The sequence below is a fragment of the Eumetopias jubatus genome, unplaced genomic scaffold (assembly GCF_037043125.1).
Source record: "Eumetopias jubatus isolate StellerSeaLion01/CBP00866 unplaced genomic scaffold, mEumJub1_p1.0 scaffold_3, whole genome shotgun sequence".
Classification (NCBI taxonomy): Eukaryota; Metazoa; Chordata; class Mammalia; order Carnivora; family Otariidae; genus Eumetopias; species Eumetopias jubatus.
In genome coordinates this window covers 5,752,779-5,777,706 of record NW_028274809.1, presented here as the reverse complement: position 1 = coordinate 5,777,706, position 24,928 = coordinate 5,752,779, and the positions used below count along the sequence as shown (strand labels likewise).

At 50.5% G+C, this 24,928-nt stretch overlaps 1 protein-coding gene across 5 annotated transcripts in view; it reads left to right on the top strand.

The window, feature by feature from the left end:
• AGAP1 (ArfGAP with GTPase domain, ankyrin repeat and PH domain 1) overlaps positions 1–24,928 on the top strand; it is a 520,576-nt gene that overhangs the window by 181,723 nt on the left and 313,925 nt on the right. For all 5 annotated transcript variants that reach the window (XM_028105330.2, XM_028105329.2, XM_088021480.1 and 2 more), the window contains exons 2-3: positions 2,941–2,999; positions 9,026–9,113. In XM_028105330.2, coding sequence (XP_027961131.1) covers positions 2,941–2,999; positions 9,026–9,113 — 147 coding nt within the window. The remainder of the gene's footprint in view (positions 1–2,940; positions 3,000–9,025; positions 9,114–24,928) is intronic.

Genomic DNA, 24,928 nt, shown 5'->3' with positions numbered 1-24,928 from the left:
GGGGGGGATTGACTGGGGCACAGAATGGTCTCTTCTGAAAATGAGACACTTCTGTGTCTCAGAAGTCTTCTGTGACTTTTGATGCTAGCTGGTTTGAGAACACATATCCACATGTGCACACACGTGCACAGACACACACATTCCCAGGTGTATATCCCTGAAGCACGTTCATCCTTCCAGTGGAGCTGCCCTGGGAACATACAAGGAAATAGGGCAGCTGGCCTGGCCTTGGGCTGCTCATCCTGAGATGGACCTGCTCCCCCAGGTGGAGGCAGCAGCCTCCAGCCCTCAGAAAGTTCTCAACAGAGGAGAAGGATCCAGGCACATGCTGGGATGTCCATCTCTGCAAATCTGTGGTTATTTTTCATCGATCCTTGTCTAGGCAGCATTATGTTCTGACCAGTGATGCAAGTTTTTAAAATAAATGTTTCTTTTTATGGAAGATGATTTTTTTTTGATCAGTGAAGCATTTATTTCATGTATTTATTCATTTAATCTCGTTGCCACGAACACAAACATGCCATTGGAGTGAGGATGTATTTGCAAGTAAAGAGGTGCCACACGTGTGTTCCAGTGTTTGTATAACCCTGTATCTTTGTTTAACAGGCCCTGCTTAATTTCTAAAGAATATTTAATATTAGTTGTGATAAACATAATTGTCGGTGGTGGGTGTTTAAGAATCAGCAGTGCATTCATGAATTGAGCTCATTTTAATTCTTACTTTACTCTGTTTTATTGTTATGGTTCATATTAAAAACTATATTATGTGATTTTTTACATCCCAGATGGAGTAAAGTTTAGAAGGTACCAAGAGGTAACAAGGGAAGGAGAGTCACCTCCTTGCCCTTGTCCCTAAGCCACCTGGTTCCCAAGCCTTAAGTCAGGAACTCGACTGGAAACCCGCTCAGCCTGGACTGGCCCATGTGTGTATTTTGTCCCTGCAGGGCCCCCTTACACACACATGCCCCACTGACCAGAGCTTGGGGACGGTTGTGTTTCCGTGCGTTGAGGCTTCAGGTGATCTTTCAGCTGCTTAGTATTCCATCTCGTGGATCTGTCTAAATCTAGCAAACCCACGTCGGGTTGGTTACGCACACAGCCACAGGGTGACTTCCTGAGACATTCTGGAGTGTCCAATTCATGGTGGGAGCGTCATGGTCACTGGCTTCCGTGGATCACTGGGGTCACCCTGCAGATTCTATAAGGCCACATTCCCATTTTTTTCAAGAGAGCCGTTGGTGACAGAAGATAGTTTTTTGCAACTTAACTACCAGTGCTGTTTGCTTAGAAGGATGTTCGTTACTATTTGCCCCGTGCCTACCGGGGGTCAGGCTCTGTGCTGATAGTGTCCTTGTTTATCTGTTTGCAGGAGATGTCTTATCTGTGGCACACTAGGGGCTGCTTGGCTCACCGAAGAGTGGGTGCACCCTGATAGCCCCCAGCATGCTTGCTTCAGTGGGGGGTAGAAGCTGCTCTTGGTCTTTGCTTTCACGAACGTCTTTCTTCCTGAGTTCCTGCTGACACACCTCTGCTCACCCACTCTGCCTGTTGGCCAGCCACTCGGTCCCCCAGAGCCCAGCGTCTCTGACGTTCAACACCAGTCCCTTTTCTAGCTAAGGTTTCGAGGTGACTGGACGTATCTGCATCAGCTGTGTGTCTACCCCAGCCGCTAACTGCCTCCTGTCTTCTCCCAACCCCCTGACCCGTCCTTTGCTAAGCTCCAGAGTCCTCTGTGATGGCCTGTCCCACCTCCCGCGCACCTCTGCAGGGCCCCAGAGTCTGGTTTGTTCTCTGGCTGCCTACCTCATTTTTGTGTCTCCGTGGATCGTGTTCGCCTTGCTTCCTTCGGACACGTTTCTTGTCCTTCTGTGCGATAGCCCCAGTGGAACTGCACGGTTACGCCCTTTGCTTCCATTCCTGCACCCATGGTATTAGAATATCATGTATGTATTTGAAAATGATGGGTGTTCCTTGACTTTTAGGTATTTTGTGATTCACTTTACTTCTTGGATGTAACGTGGAGTGATGAAATTTCTCAATTTGTGGAAAATAGAAAGGGAATCCCATTTGGAATCAAAGGGGTTTGCCCTTGGCTGGTTGTGGTGGAAACAGGCTGCCACCTTTTTGTGAGCTCAGCTCCGTCTGTTCTTAAGTGCACAGTGTGGCTGGTGTTGTAGGGTCTCCCTGATAAGAAGGGGTGAGTGGGAGGTGTGGGGAATCAGGCCATTGGGTCATCTGTGTTGGGTGGGCCCACCTGACCCGCACACATGAGGTGAGGGGCAGAGACGACCAGCCGGGGGGACTGGGCTCTGCGGAGGGCCTCACAGCGGCTGGGCATCCCCTCCCCGCCCCCTCCCCAGCCTTTTTGACAGGTCTTATAGTCCTGACTGCATCTTCAGTGTAGCATATGTTTGTGAGCATCAGAACTCCACAAAATTTCCTAAACCATAAATGGCTGTTGTATTGTGAACATTTGGATTTTCAAAATTCAGTCCTTCTCTCCATGACTTTGTGGGTGGGATTTCAGATGAGACTCTCTTTGTGACAAACTGAAAGACCAGAAGTTGATTGATGGCTGCAGGGGTCAGTTCCCGGGAAGCCAGGAGCCTCCTTGATCTTCCCGCCTTCCAGTGTGTGGGATTACGAGGGTCTTAACTCACCCCCTGGACAGTGTGGGCCTGTGGGGTTCAGATGGGGACGTTTGAGGTGGAGAAGAGCTAAGTTCCGGAGGCCCCGTGGGGTTGTTGGAGCGTACATCCTAGTTCAGGAGACAGGCGCGGACTTGGGATAGGAATGGGGCGGGAGGGGCATGAGTCTTCGTGCGGTGGGTCTTCATCGTCCTGGGTGTTTCTCTCACTTGGGAAGTGGCCCGCTGGGGGCGTTTTGACTGCATTGAAGTGAATTGTGGCATCTAACCTTGCTTTACGTCCTGTTTTTCAGATGCCTTTGTGAATAGCCAGGAATGGACGTTAAGTCGATCTGTCCCGGAGCTCAAAGTGGTGAGTGGTTCTTCTGGCCTCCGTGGTTGTGGTTCCTCACCGGCAGGAAGCGGGCCTCTGTAAGGGGCAGGAGGTGGCCTGCGAGCACGCCCAGGCCTGCACCCGACAGGGCCTGGCTGTCCGTGGGGCCCCGACGTGGGGCATACTTCTGGGTGTATCCCTGGGAAGGACCAGGTGTAGCTGACAGTTTGAAACCGGAGCCCTGAGTGTGCCAGGGGCAACCACATCAGCCAGCCCACCAGAGTGGCCCTGTGCGTGCTGGGCAGGGTCCATCCGCCATTGTCCCTCTCGTGTCCGTGCGTGTGTGCGAGAGAGAGACGGAGTCACACACACACGCACACATGTGGCTTGCTTTATCCTTTGCCAGGATGTCATGGAAGGTTTCTGTGATGAGCTGTCAAGCTTTGGAATTCATCATTTAAAAAATGTGACTGGTCACTTACCATGGTACAAAGTAATAACATAAAAGAAGATTTTGTTTTAATTAAAAAGTTTAAATATTCTTCCAGTGAGATTATTTAAAGCTTCAAATTGCCTTATATAAAAAATGACTTGGGTCTATTGCAACCACACCCTTGAGCACCTTTCCACTGCATGTTCCCTACCTTAGGGTGGAAGGAAAGGACCAGTATGACTTTTAAATAATCATGTTCTTTGTCATGATGTAAGTGGCATTTGGGAGAAGGGTGTGTGTATTTACATGCATACGTATATATGTGTGTATATTTGCGTGATGTGTGTACTTATATGTATATGTGTGCATCTTTCCATGTTCTGTGTCTATGTGTACATGTATGTATTTATATGTGAAAATGTGTATATTTGTGTGGCATGTGTATGTATATATTTTATGTGTATTTGTGGTGTGTGCATATGTATATGTACATGTATGCATGTGTACATTTATATGCATAAATGGGTGTATATTTGTGGTACGTGTATATTTACATATATATGTGTATATTTATGGTGTGTGTATATTTGTGTATATACGTGCATCTGTGTATGTTTGGCGTGTGTATTTATATGTATGTGTTTGGCGTGTGTGTGCATATACATGTGTGTGACGTGTGTGTACGTCTGTGTATACTTTGTGGCGTGTGTGCATATGCATGTGTACATTGTGTATACTTGTGTGTGGCGTGTGTACATGTGCGTGTGCGTATGTGCATGTGTGCATACGTGCGTGCGCGTGTTTATACATGCGCATGTGTGTACATACGTGTCTGCGTGCGCGTACTTGTGTGTGGCGTGTGTGCATGTGTATACGTGTTTGTACACGTGTGGTATGTGTGTACATATGCGTGTCTATACGTGTGTATATGCTTGTGTGTGGCGTGTGTGTTTTGAACTGCTCCAGTGGTGAGCCCTGACTGTAGGACGCAGGCAGACAGGCTGTCCTTGTTTCGTGCCCCCAGTGCCACGTGGCTTGGACACGGGCCTGCTCCGTTCTCCCCCGGCCCCTCGTGTATGCCTGTGCATATATGGCCTTTCCCCTGCTTGTGCCCTTTCTCTCGAGGTCCGTGTTGCTGTTAGCCACTCCAGTCTGTCTGCCAGTAGCCCCCCCCGCCCCCCCAAGGCCCTTGGACACCCCCTGGCCCCAACCTCAGTGGGGCTTTGTGGGTGACCCAGGGCAGGGGCAGGACCCTTCAGGTTTCTCGCCTCTGAGGTGAGGAGATGGAGCTACAAAGAACATCCAGACTTTGAAGAGAATGTATGTGACTTTGGTTACCAGGAAAAACATGTTTTAAACCTTAGAAATAAAGGATGACGTGGGAAGGGACGCTGGGATCTGCAGGTGTGGTCCTCAGGCCCTCCTGTCCCGTCAGACACGCCCGTCCCGCCGGCCATCGCCGGCTGTCCTCGTCAGGGCCCATCCTTCCCGTTTCTCCTCGCTGTTCCCGCCAGAGCTGTGACCTTTCTCTGCAGCATTGCCGCAGGCTCCTCTCCTCGTGGGAGAGCGGGGTGTGTCCATCCCGCGGCCCTTCCCGAAGCCCTTCCCGAAGCCGGGGTCTGCACGACTGGCCTCGAGACAGCTACCTGTTTCTCGGGTTTTGTGACCGCCGTGCCTGGCTCAGGACTGATCCCGCCTGGTGGGCGCCTTCAGGAAACGCCTGTCGAATGAATGCTACAGAGTTGGTGACACTGTTACTAGGAGCTTTTCAGGAAGATTTTCTAGTTGCAGACTCAGCCTCAAGCTCATGAAACTGCCAAAGTGCCTTTCTGTCTGCAGTCGGAGCCCAGCAGCGGGAGCGCTGTTGGGATGAGGCCGTGGGCCACGGCCTCTGTGCAGGGCAGATTGCGAGTGTGTCACACAGGCACCTCACTTCCGCCTGCCCGCCGCCTGTGAGCCACGTCCTGTTGTTGCCCCGTTTCAAGAGGAGGACGTGCCCTCAGCGTCCTGGGGACTCCCCTGCGAGCGGCGGTCAGCAGGCGGCAGAGCGGGGATTTGGACCTGGGCCTGGCGCTCCTGCGTCAGCACTGCCCGCTGAGCTTCCTGCCCGGGGACCCTCCTGTGTCTTGCTGCCCAGGCCGCTAGCTGCTGGCTGGCCCCACGTGGCCGCCGCCAAGCGCTTGGAGGGTGGTCAGTGCGACCGAGGAGCGAAATTTAAATTTTCATTTAAGTTTAATGAACTGAATTTGCGAGCCCCAGGAGGCCAGGGGTCCCCTTTTGACGGTATTACAGTCTGACTGTGATCGTTGAGTATCCAACCCTCTGATTTAGACCCGATTTTGGTAGTTTGTCGGGGGTTCTGCTGGAGCCCACATGTTCATACCAGCCAATAATTCGGATTCTCACTACTAAACACTGGTTTTCTGCTGGTATTTCAAAAGTGTGTAATTTCCTGGAGTGAATGCTCAGAGGTGTGCGAGGGAGGTGATTCCATTAAAAGGCCGTGTGGATTTGTGTTCCCAAAACATAACCGTCTTGAGGTTTGTGCACATGTGCTGAAGGGTTGGCCCCATCCCATGGACGAACAAACGTGCTTCTGCAGTCGTGCGGAGGAAGTTCTGTATATCCTGCCCCTGACCTGCGTGTGGATGGACGGACCCCTGCAGGATGGCCGGCTCTGCTTGGCTCTGGTCAAGGAGCCCCAACTCCTCCCACACACCCCCCCCTCCCCCGGTGTGCGAGGGCAGGTGGCTCGTCCTCCCTGGCCGCCCCAGTGGGTCCCCCTTCTGCGCCGAGAACTTCTCAGTCTCTGCAGAAAGTGCTCCTTTGTTCAGAGCAGCCTCTGTGCTCTCATTGTTTGACACACCACCCCCGAGACAGGTGGCCCCTTAGGTCAGCGCCTTCGGAACCCCTGACTCTCTGGTACCGATGCAGCAAGTACATGACATAATCGCAAGCCTCAAGTGGACTCTCTATGTGATATTTTGCAACAAATCTTCTGGAATTTGTCAGAGGAGGAATTTCAGCGTTTGCTTTCTTTCAAGAGTGGTGGTACCATGCCTTAGGTTTTCCGAAGTTGTGGCGACACAATCAGTGACCAGTGGCTCTTGGATCGGGACGCTGCTCACAGGCAGCAGGCGCGCAGGGCTGGTATCTGGGCAGACAGAGGAAACCCCCCTCTATATCCTGCCCGTAGCGGGAGTCTCTGGTCGCAACCCATCTGGGGGTTTTCACTGAATTCGCAACTGGGATTTTTCCTGAAAGCCTTGACTTCCTCTTCAGCAGACGGCACCTTGCGCAGGTAAGTGGTGAGGTTTGGACGACAGAGAAATCCGTCTAAAAGGAGAGGGCACTCCTTTCCCCCGTGTGACGGGAGGACTTGAGCAGGGGCCCTGAGGGTTCGCGGCCCACCCAGAGGACGCAGGGCCTTTTGCACGGTGACGGTGACTGCCTGTGGCCACCAGACGTAGGCGGGCCTGTGCGCGATTTCCCGGACCCACTCCCGTGCGTCTCTCCACGAAGCCTGTAGACGGTGACCGGGCTGGATCCATGCTCTCCTTTTTACACCCAGTAACTCTCATGGATTCCAGTGGAGCTTTATAGCCTCAAGAGCTTTTCCATCCCTTATTTTGTTCCTCCTTAGAGCGGGCTGTTAGTTCCTGCCAGTGTTGCAGATTAGCGTAAGGCCCATGGGACGGGACTATATGAAGGTCTGTGAAATGGCCATTCAAACTGTAGCACATGCTTTCCGCCGCCGCCCCCAAGACTGACTGATTTTCTCCTCCTGAAGGGTCAGCTCATTCTTTGCAGAGCACTGGTGTGTAAGGAAGGAATGACTCCCACACACCAGAAAGCACAGACCGAGCAGTGTTTGATTCTGAGCATTTTCCTCCTCAGGAAAGAGAAACTCTAATCTTAATTAAAAATTTAATTCTGTGGCATACTGGTTTGGGTTTTCTCAGCATGAAGCTGACAAACAGCAGGTGCCCTTGAGCAAAAGAATAATTAATAGGTAGAAATTCTCAGATTATGGAGGCCCCGGGTAAAAAGAAGACATGAGTCACATCGGGAGGGGAAACATCTTTATTGAGGATCTGCCCACGTCACCTGGCTTTGTGCGCCTCTTTGTACTCGTGCTGGATCATTCACTCGTTGGCTCGTTTATGGGGCCAGTACTGGTGGGAGGCTGCCCAGGCTGGGGTGACGCTGGGACCCAGAGACCAGGTGACCCAGACCCTTCCCTTAGGGAATTGTCAGCATCACCAACCAGACCAGTATAGCGATGCTGGTAAAATAAAGGTCATGGGACAACGTCATGAGGAGGGCATGGAGGGGGCTTTGAGAAGAGGTGCCCAGTTGAGGCTGTGCATCAAGAAGGCTTCTCAGAGGAGGTGACATCTGAACTGCTTGCTGACCAGGGAGCAGGAATAGTATTTCAGGAAGTGATTGATGAGGAAAGAGCCAGGTGTCTGGAAACAGACAGCAAGGCCTTTCAGGATGAGACAGTTTCCAGGAATCTCTCTGGTACTCTAGGGGTGAAGAGGGAGCCTGTAGGCAGAGAGACCAGCTAACATCTGCCCCCGTGATCCAGTGGACAGCAGGCCACAGGGAAGGTGCTCCTGAGTACAGGGGCTCCATGACTAGGAAGGGTGAGAATCTGAGATGGCTTCCACGTTTCTGGTTTGAGAGGCTGGGTGGGGTGTGGCCATAGAGATGGATGAGCAAACTGGGGAGAGCAGTGAGGTCTGGGGGTGCTGGCGTTTGAGTACCAGCATGGATGGTGTGGGGTTTGTGCAGAGAACTTACATAGTTCTCCTGGTGGGGGGTTGGAGAATGAGATTTGGGATCAGTAGCTTACTGGGGGTTGGAGGGATGTGGCCAGGCACACAGGGGGCATGGGAGTCGAGGATCTAGAAGAAACTGGGAGATCTGGAAGGAGCCCATGTGGGCTGAGAGGAAGTTCGAGGACGAAGCCCATGGCAGAAAGTTTGAAGAAAGCGCGGCTTGTCTACAACTTCTGGTGATGGGCTGGGTCAGGAGCAAGAGAAAGGCTATGCTTTGAGAAATGTAGTCCTTGCTGACCTCAGGGGCGGCATCCTTGTAGCTCTTGGACCAACACTTGAGATTGTAAGGGTGGAGCGTGGGACCGGGAGGGCGAGCGTGGCTGAGAGCCTGGCTCAGGTGGGAAGGGGAGGCAGGTTACCGTAGGAGGGCACCTGCATCCTGAGGCAGGGCTCTTGTTTTGTTTTTCTTAAAGAATTGATTTGGGCATGCTTAAATGCAGAGAGGAGAGTTCTGGTGGGGAAGGGAAAGGTAAAAATATGGAGGGGGGCGGTCCTTGATGGGCAAGCTGCAAGAGGTCTCAGGAAGAAGGCCACTGTCGGTGTGTGCTCAGACAGCGTTGACGCTCTCGGAGCCCGTGAGACCAGTAAGAACGGGAGGTGGAAAGTGAGAGCTTAGGAACCCCTTTGACGTCGGGAGGAGAATTTAACGAGCCAGGTTTGGGCCTTCCAGCCGATGCTTGGGTATGATCATGCTTCACCTTACCATACATGTTAACCTCTCTCTGTTTGCAGATTGACGAGTAGAGTGATGTAATGATAATGAACGGTCGTCCAATTATGTGTTTCAGGGGATCGTGGGTAATTTGGCCAGCGGCAAGTCGGCCCTGGTGCACCGGTATCTGACCGGCACGTACGTCCAGGAGGAGTCTCCCGAAGGTATGCTGTCTGGCAGGCTGTCTCAAGCTCGAGAGCATTTAGTTTATTAAATTTTTCTGTAGCATATTCTAAATCATGATGATGATGCATCACATTTCAAGAAAGAGTAAAATACCAAGCAGTAAAAATCCTTAGGTATGTCATTTCTTCCACAGTATTTTTAGCTAACTGATCATATTTACTTTGGCATTTAGAACAGTAGAGTAGAGCCTTGAAATGCTGTTGAATTTATTTCTTATGTAATAGTCCTGGCGTTTCAAATGTCAATCCAGTGTCACCCCCTTTAAATATTACTCGGACATTTCTCGTATCTGGATATTGAGTTTATCCATAACTTGTATGTACTGTTACCTGGTCATGGATCGGAGCCTCTCAAATGACCGCCACCGTATGTTTGAGTATGTTTCCCCGTATATTGTATTATAAACATGTAAGAATCATTTTGCATGAGAGTAAGAGATTTCTTTTGCCATTAGGCTTTTGCTTCAGTTAACATATTCATATTTTATTTTTTGCTCTAAGTGAAATTACGGTAACGGCAGGAAGCCACACAATCCCTGTGTCTTTAATCAATGTAGAGTTCACAGGTGGCTTTCTGAATGATATTTTCTCTCCATATAACCTTTTAAAATCCAATTCTGAGACACTGAATTTCTGGTTCCTTCTTTTTCTTACTGGCTGTTCCATTCTTTGCAGATATGGATGCAGGTAACTATACATTTTCTTCATGGCAGCGCTTGTCTTGTTTGGAGAGAGAGGACAGGCTCAGCTCCGCACTGTAGTGTTCCCTTCCTCCTTGTTCCGTGTGCCATCGATTCGGTTTCATTTTATCCTTTTATTTAAGTTACACATTTCACCCTGTTTTGTCCCTTAGATTTGTCCTTAGCAGTAGTCCTGAGTAGCTTCTCATGTTCCCTGTAACACCTGTTCTAGTATTTAACTCTTGTCCTGGAGACTGTGTAACCATTCAGAAGAGTACGGAAGGCTGGCGTTCTGGGGCTCCCTGGGGGCTCTGCCGTCATTCTGCAGAGTTTTGCAACCCTGTCATCAGAACCTCGTGGTGGTCACCTCAGGGAAAGGCCCGCTTTTTCGTTATCCATGTGGAGCTGAGGATGTAGGGAGATCAGACTCGGAGGCTCCTAGCTGGGAATCGAAGAGAAGTCCACAGCTGTCCAACGGAGAATGAATACAGATGCCAGGAGAGGCACGATCTGGAGAGGGGCGGGGGGAGAGAAGGTTCTGGGTCTTTCTGACTTCTTCCCTGGGATCTGTGCCTGGGCTGTGCTGGTGTCGCGTTTGTTCCTTGGTGTCTGAGTGTGGATTTTAGCCATTAGTCGTTTTGATTCCACGAAGGGAGCCAGAGCTGGAGCTTTTTTCTTGGGCTTTCTGCATCTTTGTTGGGGTTAGGTATTGTTGATGACACCAGATGCTGAGGGGTGGGCTAACCTGACTTCACATGATCACCTCTTCGAGGGAATCTGCCCACACTCTCCTTACATGCCCCGATTCCATTCAGGGGTCGCTGGTGATACGGTCTGGGCCCCTGGTTTTGCTGCCAGTGCTCCAGCTTCTCCCGAGTTTGGTTCAGTGGCCAGGGCGGTCAGTGCAAGAGCCCCTGAGTCACGGACGCCCGTCCCTTCCCCATGTAGTGCTGTTTTGTCATTACTGGGGCTTTTGCTGTTTTCTCATGTCCTATTTTTGGTCTGTTCCATCACATTTGGGGTTGTGGTTTCTTTGCAAGGGACTCTTATATTTTGATGAGCATGAAGGCATTTTTCTCTAATGTTCATATTTCAGGTAAAAATTATACTCAGTGGGGTGACTTAAACTGTGGTCTCTAATGAACCCCTTCTTTGATTGTTTAACACATTTTACTCTACTGAAATTTCATGGCATTGCATACAGTTTTAAAAATACCCCATAGGGTAGAAGCATGCGTGAGTACACCAAGGGACATCCCATTCCTCATCTGCAATCTCATCCCCCACAGTGGGGCTTGTGCCCAAGGTGTCCTGGATCAGGGGAAAGACTCCATGATCTTTTCTCTCGACTTCCAGGGACTCAGGCCGCCCACCTGTCCTCTCATGTGTGACTCAGGTCAAGGGTGGGGCCCCCAGGTGCTCCTGAGTGGACATGCATCAGGGCCTCTGGCTGCAGAATGAACTGTGGGCGGGTGCCGCCGTGTGCCTGGAAACCCCACAGCCCCCCTGAATCTTTGTTTCCCAGGGGCTGTCTGCTTGTGCCTTTCTGGAACCAGGCAGGTGGCCACATCCTTGCCTCATAGGGAGGCTGGGGAACTGACTGCCACTTCCTGTTCCCTGGCCTGGGCGAGTCTCATAGCAGCAGGAGAATCAGGTTGTTTCAGAAAGGACATGATTGAGGAAAGCCTCGATCTCTCACTGTCCATACTGGAGTTCTTTCTGGACCTGGAATTCTGCCAGGGAGCCTGTAGCTGGAAAGTGATCTTGGTTGTTGTCGAATGTGTTAATAACATCAACTGATGACATGTGCTTACTTCACTGGGAACCTTTCCATTCAGACTGTTCTGGAGTTGGAATGTACCAAAACATAGCCCAGGTTTGCAGAGAGCGTCGGAGCCATGGAATCTCATCCCATGCATGCAGACGGCTGATGAAGCTGATCATAGCTCAGCCCCACCCGCGACAACTTGCAGAGACAGAGGGTCAGATTAGGGGCCAGTGAGCTGATGACGGGCGTCTCCAGCACCACCCTGAGGGGGTAGTGCACGTCCAGTGAGCTGTGGGGCTCTCCATTTGTAACTCATCCTCCTTTCCTCCTACACCTGCTGGAGAGACCGGCTGCCCCCAGCCGCATGTGGCAGTGACTTCAGGCTCTGGCTCGCTGCTGCTGGTGGCCATGAGATCGGCCAGTGCACACGGTTTGCTAGAGCTCTCCTGCCCTCACAGGGCTGTTCCTTGATTTCCTTAACATGTAAATGTCCCTTAGCGCCACTCTGACCCGCCGCGGGATCTTCACGTTGCTGGCCGTTTACGGTGGAGAAGGCCTTCTGTTTTCAGGAGAGTTCTCTCTGTCGGAAACTGGCGCGGGATGATCCGGACTTTTGCCGGAATGTACTTTTCATCAGATGGATTGTAGCTGGGTCTCCGAGGAGAACAGCTGTTGTATTTGAACCGGGTGATACGTTCTCATGGATTTTCTTAGAGCAAAGAGAGTTGACAAACACGATTTCAGTAATTTTAAAGATGCGGTTCAAGTGAGGGATTGATTTCAATATTATGTGTGTTTTTTAATGAGTAACTTAGCAATGCAAAAGTGGGTAACGCAGCGGGGAACCAGTGATCCCGTCAAAGTCATCCAGGGAGTGAAGTTTTTGTGCAGGCAAATACCCGTTTAGTCATGCGTGCGTGTGTGTGCGTGTCTGAGTCCTAGGGCCGTCATAACAAATGACCGAAAACTGCGTGGCTTCACTCCCCAGAGCCTTACTGCCCCTGTGCTGGAGACCCAAAGTCCGAGATGACGGTATTGATGGGGTTAGTTCTTCCTGGAGGCTCTGGGCATGGGTCTGTCCCAAGCCTCTGTCCTCACGCAGCATTCTTCCAGGGACTTCGTTTCCGAGTCCAGATCGCACTCTTCTCAGGGGGACGGCAGGCCCTGGACTTAGGGCCCACCCTGCTCTTGTCTGGCCTCATGTTCGTCACATTTGCAAAGACCCTGTGTCCAGATGAGGTCACGTCATGGGTATTAGGGGCTGGGACTTGAACATCTCTGTCACGGGAGGGAATCCCCCCCACCAGCGACCTTCCGTGTGTTTCACACACGTGGTGTTCCAGCAGGAGCTGCACGTAGCACAGTTGTCCTGTTCCCTGTGGGGGGGCGGGAGGAGCATGAGCTGCCCCCACTCTCCCTGGAGGTGGATGCATCCACCTCATGTGCGTGCTTAATATCCACTGTGCGCCGCGTCTTCCCCACCACGGACCCCACGGGACCGCCGCTCGGGTTTTCACTCTCTCCTCTCAAAATTAAGAGAAAGGAAAGGAGACTTGGCTGTTTGGTGTCCATGGGAACTTGACAGACACCTGTCCCAAGCCGCTGTACCCCTCGAGGACTGGGAGGTTGTGGCTTGTGGTGTCCTCGAGGGACTTTGAACTTTAGAAACGGGGCCATTGCTCTGGGACCTTGTCTCCGTGATGTCCCCCCATTACTCTTCTCTCTTGTGCCGTGGGCCCTGCTGAACTGTGGAGACAGTTTGTGCGGAAGGATCTGGAGCCTGCAGAAGCTCCCACCCAGGAGCAGCCATGGTGGTGGTGCAGGACAAGGGGCCCACGGGCTCTTCAAGATGAGACTCAGCTGTCCTGTGGATCGAGTGGAAGATTTTAAGGTCGGTAGAGACAAGCTTAAGAATGTCCATGGACCCTCCCTCCTGTGATTATAAAATTAACTGATCTTAGCTACTTTTTCAAGGAACCGTGGGAACCAAAATGGGGTGAAAGGTGCCAGGGTGCCCCGGTCCTGGTGGCCGCTGCCCCATGTGGCTAGAGAGTTCTGTGGTCGCCGCTCCTGGCAGGAGCCGGTGCCTGCTGGCGGTAAGGTCCCTGCAAGCTGGCTGTCGTTCCCCGCCCCCCCCCCCCCCCCCCCCCCCCCCGTTCTTGCCCTCAGTGCTCTGCCAGCAGCGGTTTCCCAGCAGATGTGTCTGTCTCAGGGCAGGAGATACGTTCTCAGGAGTGCAAGGATCTGAAATATTTTTTTAATGAATGTTTGCTTAGTTGCTTAGAAACAAACCATGTGGTAAACACTTAGCCATATTTTCTGGGACACATGAAATGCATTTAAGCTGTCAGCCCCCGAAACCCTTTCCAAATCAAATAAACTAAAAAAATTTTTGTAAGCTACCACTGCTCAACAGATGTTTGGGCTTATTTCTAAACACGTCTTCTTGTGCTGTTTAAAGTCCCAATGAAAAAAATCTGTAAACTCTAATAAAAATTGAGTAGTTTTGAAATCCAGCCATTTAAATGTTTTAACATAATTTTGCCATGTTACTTGTAACTGAGTGATTATGAGTACATGATAATTTTTTAATGAGGATTATCTGTAAACCTTGAGATTACGAGCAGCCTGCTGGTAGGTTGGTTTAATAGATCAGGCACAAGGCAGGTCTTTTTCACATTCTCGAATCATTCCAAACCCGCCTCTGGCCATGGAAATATCACTGACCTCTCGCTTTCTTCCACCTGGTCTTAACTCTGTCCTCTCACACGGAAGCCATGCTGAGGGCCAGGTGATGTTGTCCAGAATAGGAGAAGGATCCTGAAATTATCCCTAGAGCCACAAAGAAACCATAAAAGAGAAGCACGTTCTACTTTGTTTTGAGCAAGAAAAAGAAGGCTGTAAAATAAGAATGAGGAGGTCGTCATGTTTTTGGCATTGACAGCGCTGGCAGGACAAAATGTGTTTTCGAGTTGGTCGTTTGGAACTCAGAACACATCTTCCCATGTTGTAATAATTAAGTCGACAAGAAATCAAGTGCATCCTGAGAGCTGGGCACCTTCCAGAGAGAAGAGCCTTCTGTTGAGATAACTCTAAGGCAAGGCATTGCCCCTGGCTGAAGGAGACTCTGTGAGCACTCGGAGGAGGGCCGGGATGGCTTCTGCCGGGAAGAGCTCCAGGTTCCCCCTGCAGCCCATGAGTGCTCACTTAGGCCATGTGACGCGGAGCCCCCAAATAACACGATGCACTCTGTTGACACAGCTGGTGCTTTCCCGAGACCTCTCAGGACATCACATGTTGCTACAAAACCATTTCTTTACTAGGAAAAAGGAGATGAGCATCCAGAAAAGTTTCACCTTTGCAATTACAGATCATTTTTTCCTAGTGAAATCTTAATACCAAAGGTGTTTTTTAGAGCTCTAAATGCATGACCTCTGTATTGCAGATGAAAAAGTAGTCATTGGATCCCTCAAAGCTGAACCCCCTCTGGGGTGAAAGCTCCCATTCTGGTCCATTGCCTCTGGCCTTGATTCTGCCATCTTGCTGGCAGCTGGCTCCCTTCCCAGGCAGTCTGAATGGCAGCAGAACTGTCCACTACTGGCCCAGGCAGCGGCCTGCTCTGATCTGGAAACCACAGGGTGCACATTCATTGTATCAGCCTAGACCCTACATGATCACCTTCAAGGAGCTTACATAGAAGAGCAGGGATTTACTGACTTGTGTACTGGGAGCAGCTAAGGGGATGGATTTCGCTCTAGAAAACCCTGCTGATCCACGTAAGCTCATCAGGAATGGTCTGCCCCACTTCTTGCCCTAGCGGGCTTCATGCTCAGCTAGGTCTCCCCAGTGGGTGGCAGGCGCCTCATCGGTGGCCTCATGACCGTGTGATCCTTAGTGTTCCCAGGAGATGGGGAGGAGAGTTGGCTCCTTGTCTCAGTAGCTCCAGCAGAAGATCAGACACCCGTGGTTGCCTGGCTGGAGTCCCGGGCTCTTCTGTATGGTCACCAACGGGGGCTCATAATGCAGAGCTCTTCCCTGACTCACAGGTCTGCTGTCTGGCTTCGCGCCGTGAGGACCTGCCCTAGCAGGTGCCCTGGGCACTGTTTGAACTCACCCCGTGCTACCACTGCCAAATCTGACTTTGGGCCCACTTTGGCTGTGGACCTCAGGCTTTTCAGGCATCTTCTCCTGCTTGATTTTCAAGGGCAGCAAACTTTGGAATGTTTGTGCATTTGTTTGGATCTTAAGGTGTCAGCTCACAAAGCTGTTTTTCTGGATCCCCCTCCCCACTGTTGTCTTAACTCAGCACCGCTCCCTCCCCCTCAGTCTGTTTTACTGGTCCTGGGAAGTGGGAGACATCTGATGCTGGTAACCATGCCTTCGCTAAGATGATCTGACCACCGGGGTTGAGAGGTTTTCTGTGGAAGGCAGCACAGAAAAGGAGAAATACTGAGCTGAGGCCAGCCTTGGGGTGAAGAGAGGGTGAGGGGCACGCTATGTGTGGTGCAGAGAAGAGGCTTCGGGGGTTAGGAGAAGCTCCCTGCGTGGCTGTGGGTCAGGGTGGAGAGACACATTCCAGAGGAGGCTGGGTATTAGTTTGAATGGATGGAGCTCACATTGCAGTTACGGCTGGTGAGAGATGGAGCGGTCGACATTGTCTGAAGAAAATGTTACCTCCCGTGAGACCATGCTTGCTTGACCTTAGAACTCCGAAGGGCGAGCTCCCCTTTGGGGTCATGGCCAGCTCCAAGGACCAGGACATAGTGACGAGGGAGGTAAAAGTTAGCGGCAGTGAAATAGGCCAAGTGCCAAAACTACGTGGGAGAATCTGGGTAAAGTGAGAGTGTCCTTGCCCGCCCCTCCAGGTCATGTGACCGTACTGGAGTCTGGTGCCTCCAGCTGGAGGGCGGGGCATCAGCAGGAACCAGCCACGCACGGGGAGGATGATGGCCCGATTGTGTGTGTGTGTGTGTGTGCACTTGCACACACGCACACACACGTATGCACACATGTAGCGCTACCAGTGATCCACTGCAGGTGACAGTTTCATATGGTCCAAATGAATTCTTGGATGACTGACCCAGGCCAGAAGTGGAAACCAGAGTCAACCTCAGTGTCATGTTTTGTGCATCCTGAGCAGCTTCCTGGAGGCAGCGTGTTGGGAGGCCTGAGGCAGGGTCTAGTGCGGGCGGAATACGAAGCGTAGTGAGTAGGCGGCAGCTGCTCTGGGTCTGAAGGAGGCTTGCGTTCTGTTCACGCAGCCCCGAGGAACAGCGTGCCTGGCCGGCATTTGTTACCCTTTCCTGAGCCCCATTTTTTCAAAGCTGTTTTGCTTATTTTAAAAAATACCATCAGAGACAAAAGAAGAAAATAGCACTTGCTCTTTGAGGGCCACTCCAGTGGTGGATGGCGTGGAGAGAGTGGAGTGGGGGACTTGGTGCACAGACTGTCCTGCGTTGCTCTTGCCTCTATGCTCCAGGGGGCGGGGAGCGGGTTCAGGCTGAGTGAAGGGAGGAGGCTTGGCGCCTGGACCAGCGTCGGGGCTTGGGGAAGAACTGTCCGGACCCAGGTGCCCGGTAACCACGTAGCCTGGCAGGGGGTCAGGCCGGTTGCTCCGTGCGTCTTCCCTTGCAGCCCAGGAAAGAAAGAGGCCCCCTGGGCGGGGACGATGGCTAACGTAGACACGTTCTGATGGGAGTCAGTGGTCTGGCCTCTTGACAGGCCATTACAGGAGCCTGGCTTTGGAGAGGGATGTGGGGGCAAGGAGGAGGAGTCCTTGGACAACCTCTGGAGGTTGGAACAGATTCCATCCCGATGGAAGGAACTGCAGGAAGCCGTTGACCTCTGAGCCCTCTGCAGCCCCGTCAGGAGGGCTGGCTGCTCGTTAGTTCTGAGAAGCACCAGCCGCAGGGTGTGTCTGTGCTGTCTGGGCCCTGTGCCCTGGTGTGCTCTCCAGCTTGGGCAGGCGCCCGCTGTGCGCCAGGGACTGATGCGAGCTGATCTTACTCCAGAATGTTCCAGATGCAGGAGCTTTCTGGGCCTTGTGCAGGGCCAGGTTCAGCTGGAGAGGCAGTGACACCCCCCCCCCCACCCCGCCGTGAGGACACCCCAGTGCTTTGCAGGCTTGGTGCTCTCCAGCTCACACTCCGCACTAGCCTCAGGTGTTCTCACAGACCAGAGCTCCCTCCAGGGGATGGGGACACAGGCCTGGAGACAAGAGCTGGATTCCTTCCATTAAAACAAATACACTGTTCCATAAGACTGGAACAGTTACAGCCAGTCTCCAGAGAGAAGGTGGAAAACAGCCATCTGAACCGAGTGTGCAGGCATCGGCATGAGAAATGTCAAAGGGGAGACTGGCTCCAGCCGTGCTAGCCCTGCCTGGGCTGGGACTGCCCATGAGCTGGAAAAGGCACTGCATTTTTAAACATTTGTAAAAATAAATAAACCAACAAACAGCAACCCAGCAGAAAAGAATACAGGCCACAATGCCTAAACTATTTATTATCTGGCTCTTTAGTGACAATTTGCGGACCCCTACGCTCCGTGTGTGGAAACATCAGCTCATTAAAATGTGTAGGATTTCTTGGTTTCTCCGTAGGGTTGGATCTAACTAACAGTGAGCAGCGTTTTTTAATTTCTCGAAGCATATTCCTGCTTATATTCAGGGAATAGTGAGTGAGCAGTTATTTTATTATCATTATTATTATTTTTGAGAGTGCGAGTGAGAGCGAGTTGGGGCAGAGAAGTGGAGGGAGAGAGAGAATCTCAAGCACACTCCAGGCTCAGTGTGCAGCCCGACGTGGGACTCAATTCCATGACCCTGACATCGTGACCTAGGCTCAAATCAAGAGTTGGATGCTTAACCCAACTGAGCCACCCAGGTGCCCCGTGAGTGAGCAATGCTGAAAGCCGTTACTTTTCCATATGTGATTCTAGGATTGTGTATTTAAAAAGAGTTTATGCGACAGATTATTTTTTTAACGGAAAGTTATTTTCATATGGATCACACTAGTGGAGAACGAAGAGACCATTTGCCAGCGTGCTAGTAGCTGAATAACCCAGCATCCAACTTCTGTTTGGTGCTTGCTGACGCGCTCCCGCTCCCGCTCTGACGCTCTGGCCCGCAACACCAGGGCTAGGCCACACGTAGTGTCACTGGTCAAGGAAGCCTTGTTTAAATATTCTGGGTGAGGAGCTAGGTTCTTGTGCCCCAATTTGCAAAGTTCTTTGTAAGTTTACCTTTTTTTTTGAGGCTTAAAATAAATGTGCAGAATATTCAAAATAAAACAACTATAAGTGTATTTCCCCCCAAAGAAACAAATGTCTAAGATTGAAATATATTTCATTAAGTTCACCACACAAGCTATTTCAGGGACAGCAGTAGATGCTGGAATGTTCAAGTACAACCACAGCGGTGGGCATTGGAACATTTTCAATAAACAGTTTACTGTTTGGTTATAAATCAGATTTTACTGAGCAGAGGCCATCATTATATAGGACTGTTTTCTCTAGAATGCACATTCAGGACCGCACCCCCCAACCCCCCGCCCCACCCGCTCAGCGGATTCTGGGGGCAGGGTCTGCACCTGCTTATGGTGCCCCCCCCCGATCCAGCACCAGGCCTGTCTCTTCTTGTCTGTTTCCTGTCCTGCCTGCTGCCCTTGAAAACAAGCTGCATTAGGGCAGGGCTTCTGCCTCGTCCCCTCTGTTCCCAGCACAGCACTGTGCACGGCACGTGGCAGGGCTTGCTAAGCATGTGAGTGGAGATTCAGAAGACCATGATGGGGTGGACCCCCTGCGCCAAATTGGCAGGAAGCCCTTGGGCAAGGCTCACACACAACAACACTCTTGTCTGCTGCTGTAAGAACCGAACGGTGTCACCGGACTGCAGATCAGAACCATTCTATCCCTTTGCTCATGTGGAGGCCTGGCTGGAGCTTAGGCACAACCTCAGGCTTAGGCAAGCATGGAGAAACTGGTAGCGGAGATTTGGAGAATCTTCTCTGTGGAGCAGTTTAAAGAAGCACTGTCGAAGACTTGCTCTTTTATGAGCTGTTTTGACTTGTTCTCCTGGATCTTCCAGAACGTGTGGAATTAGGACCAAGTATTAGGCAAAGTCTTGCTGTCTGGTTGTGTCCTCCTAGGTGCGCTCCCATGTCACTGCGTTTGCAGGTTGAGACTCTCCCTCTAAGTGTGACTTTGCATTTGGAAATCGCTAAGTCGTCATTGTGACGTAGCAACTACTAGCTGATTTCTGCCAGGCGCTTGTGACGTTTAAGGACTCGACGGGGAGCGATGTGGGCTGGCCTCCTGTCCCCTCACCTTGGCCACTTGAGTCAGGTGCTCTGATTACCTGAGTTTTCACATGAGGAAATGAAGGCACCAGGAGGAATGGGCACCACTCGAGGTATGGGCCTGAGGTTGACCTCGGCAGGTGTGAGCCCGGGGTTGACCTTGGTGGGTGGCGTTGCATCTCTTCCCCTTCGCTGCTGCCTGGAAGCACCACCACCCAGCATCACAACTTGACAGACCATCAGCTGGGCTCCGGGCACTTGGAAGGACCTTGGGCCACCATGCAGCCTCAGGACTGGGCTCTGCCGTCCACTGCAGGCCCCCTGGAACAGCTGCCAAGTTATTGGGGAAAATATTGAGTTCTGTGGAGGAGTGGAAGTGAGCTTTGGGGCTTTGGGTTCTAGCTTCCCAAAACAGCATTGCAGGAAAATCCCGAGCGTGTAGAACCAGGGCAGACCCAGCAGGGCTGGGGGCTGGAGGAAGCTTTGGCTCATGATCCCAGAGGTGGTCCCCACTGTGAGAGGCCTGGGTGGTCAGCATGGCACCTGCAGCGTGAGGCGAGGGCAGGCCGGTGGGAAGCCGTTCGCAAGCAGAGGTCTCTTTCCAGACGGCGTTCCCCTTATTTCAGGGTGGAGCCCTGGACACCTTTGGGCTCTGTGGCCTCCCAGCCTGCCTTCTGGAGTTGATGACAATGCAGAGCATATGTTATTCTTTGTGGTAGCTGAGCTTCTGCAGCTCTAATTACAGACAACTTTTGGGGGGATAATAGTATTTGACAGCAATTTTAGATAGTTTTTTTGGGGGGGGTGGGGGAAACTCATAAAACTTGAGAGTGATATTGGGTCTGTCACTGGATGTTGGAAATTGGAGATTGGCCTGGATAAACCCCCTACACACCTGCACAGAGTTGCTGTGTTTATTTTAGTCTTAAAAAGAGATGATTTGGAGGAGCGAACTCTCAGTAGGTTTTATGTATTAAACTACTGGTTTGCATATTCCTCGAAGCTCTTGGAAGCTAAGATGTGAAGAAATAGTCACTGTTGAGCAACAAACCACTTCCTCCGACATTTCGTTTTCCAGCTTCTGTTTGAGCAGCAATACCCTCTGGGCATCATGGTGCTCTCCACGGGTAATACTTGCTGCTCCTTGCTGCTCCGGACAGGCAGCCATGAAGCCCTTCTTGGGAACACAAAGGGCCTGAGGCTCTCGGGTTCCAGTGGTATGTCCGCCTTTCCGTCCACCTGATTTGGGTTTTGTTGGCTTGATGTCAAGAAAGCCTGAGCTGCACGAGTGACACTTTAAAAAAAATATGTATCAACCTGTTTGCTCTTTCAAGGTACCTAGCCACTAAATAGATCCACAAGTATGGACGTAAAAAGAAAGGCTGGACTTTCATAATGCCCGTGTTGAATTAATGAAAGCAGCTGCTCTCCTCCTGTGGAATTGTTTAGATAGGGCCCCCCTGAGTCATGGTAAGCACTAAACGCACCATGACACATCCCTGAGTCAGCTGGGGACTGATTACTGTTCCAACTGACATCACACACAAATCTGTCCCCACACCTGTGCCTGGCTTGTCGGCTGTGAGAACATGGGACACGTCCTGTAGCAAGGTGCTTGTCTGGACAGATTTCAGGTGCAGACACTTGCAGGACAAGGATTTTAAAAGGCCAGGTTCAAAGCTGCCACTCTGCTAACATTCCAAAAGGTGGGTTTCTGCGTTAAGTAGGAGTTTACCCGACACAGCCAAATCCACACATTCTTGGTCTCGTTTGGTGCATCACATAACTTGGTTCATTGTTAACTATGACTCACTTCCAAAACCAGTTATCCGTATTTTAAAATGCTTAAATCAACCATTTTTTAAATTTTTTAAGAAATTAACGTATAATGTATTATTTGTTTCAGGGGTACAGGTCTGTGATTCATCAGTCTTACACAAAAATCAACCATTTTTAAAAGTCTTGAAGCCTTGCTGGAGAAAAGTTCTTTTGAGTAGCTTCGAAACCCTGCTGCTTGATAAGAAACCCCACCTTTGCTGGCAGGAGCACTTTCCACCAGTGCCTCTGTTTTCTCTTCTTTAAAATGATGTTAAGAGTCTGTGTCACTTTTTCCTGGAACGTTGTGCAGTCTTTTGGATCTGCAGATGTAGATCTCTCTGGATTTCTGGAAAACTCCTTTGTTATTTTATCTCTCAAGAGTCTTGTAGTTCTTTTGGGGGAGTTTGTTGTCAGTGACCCCATTTACTCTTCTGTCAAGTTGGTCTGTCATCCTGTCTGATAAATTCTGCCTTGGGTTTATCTCCATCTTTCTACTCTCACCAGCTGTTTATTTCAAGCTGTCCCTCTGTGTCAGACTCTCAGCTTGGAGCACTGTCTCTTCTGTACCTTGTTTTACAAATTTTACTCATTTGTTCCAAAATGTCGCTTTGGTTCTCCGTTCTAGGGGTTTCCACTTCATCTCCTATTTGAGATTCTCATCCCTGGCATTCTTGTTGTTTGGAAAGCCTGTTCTTAAGTTGCGTTAGAAAGGGAAGCGATTGTAAGGGATTTCCTTGTGCTTTTTGAGTTTTGCTTTCTTCTCTGTTGGCTCCTGTGTTTTGCACGCTCCCTTCCTCCTTCCTGTCTCCCTCCCTGCCTCCTCCTGTAGCTTCGGTGCATGGTGTCCTTACCATTTCTCCATACTGTACCTCCTCTTTGGGCATCTACCCACACCTTCTCTCTGCCGAGACTGGGGCTGTCCTGACGCTGCTCTGGGGTCCCTGCAGGGTCAGCCACCGACACTGGCTGGGGCCACCGAGAAGGCTCCTCTCGCTCATCCCAAGTCAGGTACGGGGTGTGGAGCGCCCCCTGTCATCTGGTTTCCTCTGGTAGGTGATAACCCCAGTCTTGAGTATCCTGGAGCAGAGGGCTGGACCGCTCTGCTTGCATTGCCTTTCTCCAGACCTGTCATGCATGCAAATCCCCTGCAGGGAAGTGCTTGGGCCACAGGACCAGAGGTTGGATGTTATTTTCCTGGAGAATTACAGTATAAATGCATCATCATGCCCTACCCATCCCTCTCCTCCGCCCTCTGAAGGAACCGCCCCCAAACCACAGGGATCTGCTCTTTGTCACAGGCTGGGGCTCTGCTTTTCCTGTGACTTCACAAATGTCCAAGTATGGGGTTCCCTTCACTTATGGGGGGGTTGGAATACATATTGTCATTCCCCAGCCCCGCCCCCCCCCCCGCCACATTCTGGCATTTTCTTTGCCTCCAGAGGGTCAAGGATAAGGCTACCCTGTCTCTCTCCCATTTTCCATTTTTCCCTCCGCCCTTTTGGGGTTGTTGTTAACCCCGGGGGGTGGGGGGTGCAGTTAGGGGCCCTGCCCAGTCTTGGGTCTTCTTTTTATCCAAAGACCACTGTTTTTGAGGTTTTAGTCTGCAAAGCTTCACCCCTTTTCTCAGTGAACGATGAATTTTCTTTCTCCTGCTGTTTACTTCCCCCCCTTTGTTTTATTAGGAATAAAGGAAAGGAAATTCAATTATAGTGCAGTTCAAATATGCCATCTTAACCTGGAACTTTGACTTCTGTCTCTATCTTCCTTTGTTATTTTACTTAGATCTGGGTGAAGTGAACTCATTAGGGACCATGGGCTGCCTGAGGAAATAACGTGTTGAACATTCATCTTACCCAAGTCGTAACCCTGAGTGCTTCGCCCGTGGAAGCGCTTAGTGGTCACTGCGCATTAACCCTCACTGCTGGTACATTTTTATAGTCGTTACTGTTTTGGTTTTTTGTTTTTTTTTTTTTAAACAATGTAAGCTTAAAAAAAAAATTGGCAGAGGAAATGAAATCTGACTCCGTTAAATTTTGTAAACTAATACATTACCGATGAGACTTTTTTCCCAGTGAAAAAATAATATGTGGTCCAAAATTCCTTTTAAATGTCACAATACAAAACTTCTCCAAAACCTCCTTATTAATAAGTTACTGACTTCGGTATTTTCATCAGACTTAAAAGGGCAAGACTCAAAAGTTTCTGGCACATTGACGATTAAGTTTTTTCTATTTTCCTAGGGAAAATGAATTCATAGTCTTTTTCAGTGTATCCCTCTCATTCCACTTGTCTTAAATAATTAGGAAACTAACATTTGCAGATATTCTGTTTTATCTTGGGGCTGTATGAAGAAGAACATTTCAGGCAAATGTTAAAAAGGTCTTCATGACCAAGAATGTCTGTGCAGGGAGCACAGGAGACCCAGTCCCTGATGTGCATCCTCGCTGAGCCACGGCTCTTGATCGCTGATGGGTCCCGAGGCCAGCTTGCCCCCACGGGAAGCACCGAGTCCAGCCACAGCCTCATCAGTTGCTATGACAATGCCCCCTCCCCGTTATGGAAAAGGGAAATAACATGCTGTACAAATGCAAATTGAAACTCACAAATAATTTTCATCCTTTGCTAAAGCATGAATAACAGTAAAGATGAAAATCCACAGTTTAAAAAAAAAAGGAAACAACGTGATAAGCAGGTTTCTTTTCTTCTTAGTGATGATTTTGGAGCTGTGAGCAGAGCAAGGAAGAGGCTGGCCCCCTGTGTTCTCGATCAGCCCCATGGGTGCTGGGAACTTCCATGAAGGCTGCGAGGCTCATCTGTGGACAGGGCGGTGTCTTGTGGCCCTGTCCCAGCAGAATTCCCTGCCAGAGAGAGGAGGACAGGGGTCTGTGGGCACATCTGGGTTTGGGTCTTCTTCCTGCAGTGTGCTGGCGTGGGGGGTCTCGGTCAGCCTCTGACCTTCCTTTCCTCCCCAGGAGATGGGGATGTCGATAACAATGTTCACTGCACCAGCTGTCCTGAGCAACAGCGGAGAGCATGTGGGAAGGGAAACGCTTTGTGGACTCTCGAGTGTTCTAGGTCTCTGTTATTAGCATCACTTTCTCTTGCTCAGAGAACTGTTAACGATACGTTAATAGCTTTCAGTCCAATTAGTCGAAGTGATAGAAACAGAAATGTCAAACATCTGTTCCAGTGTTCACTCCCAAGAAAGCTTTTTTTAATAGGAAAATTCAC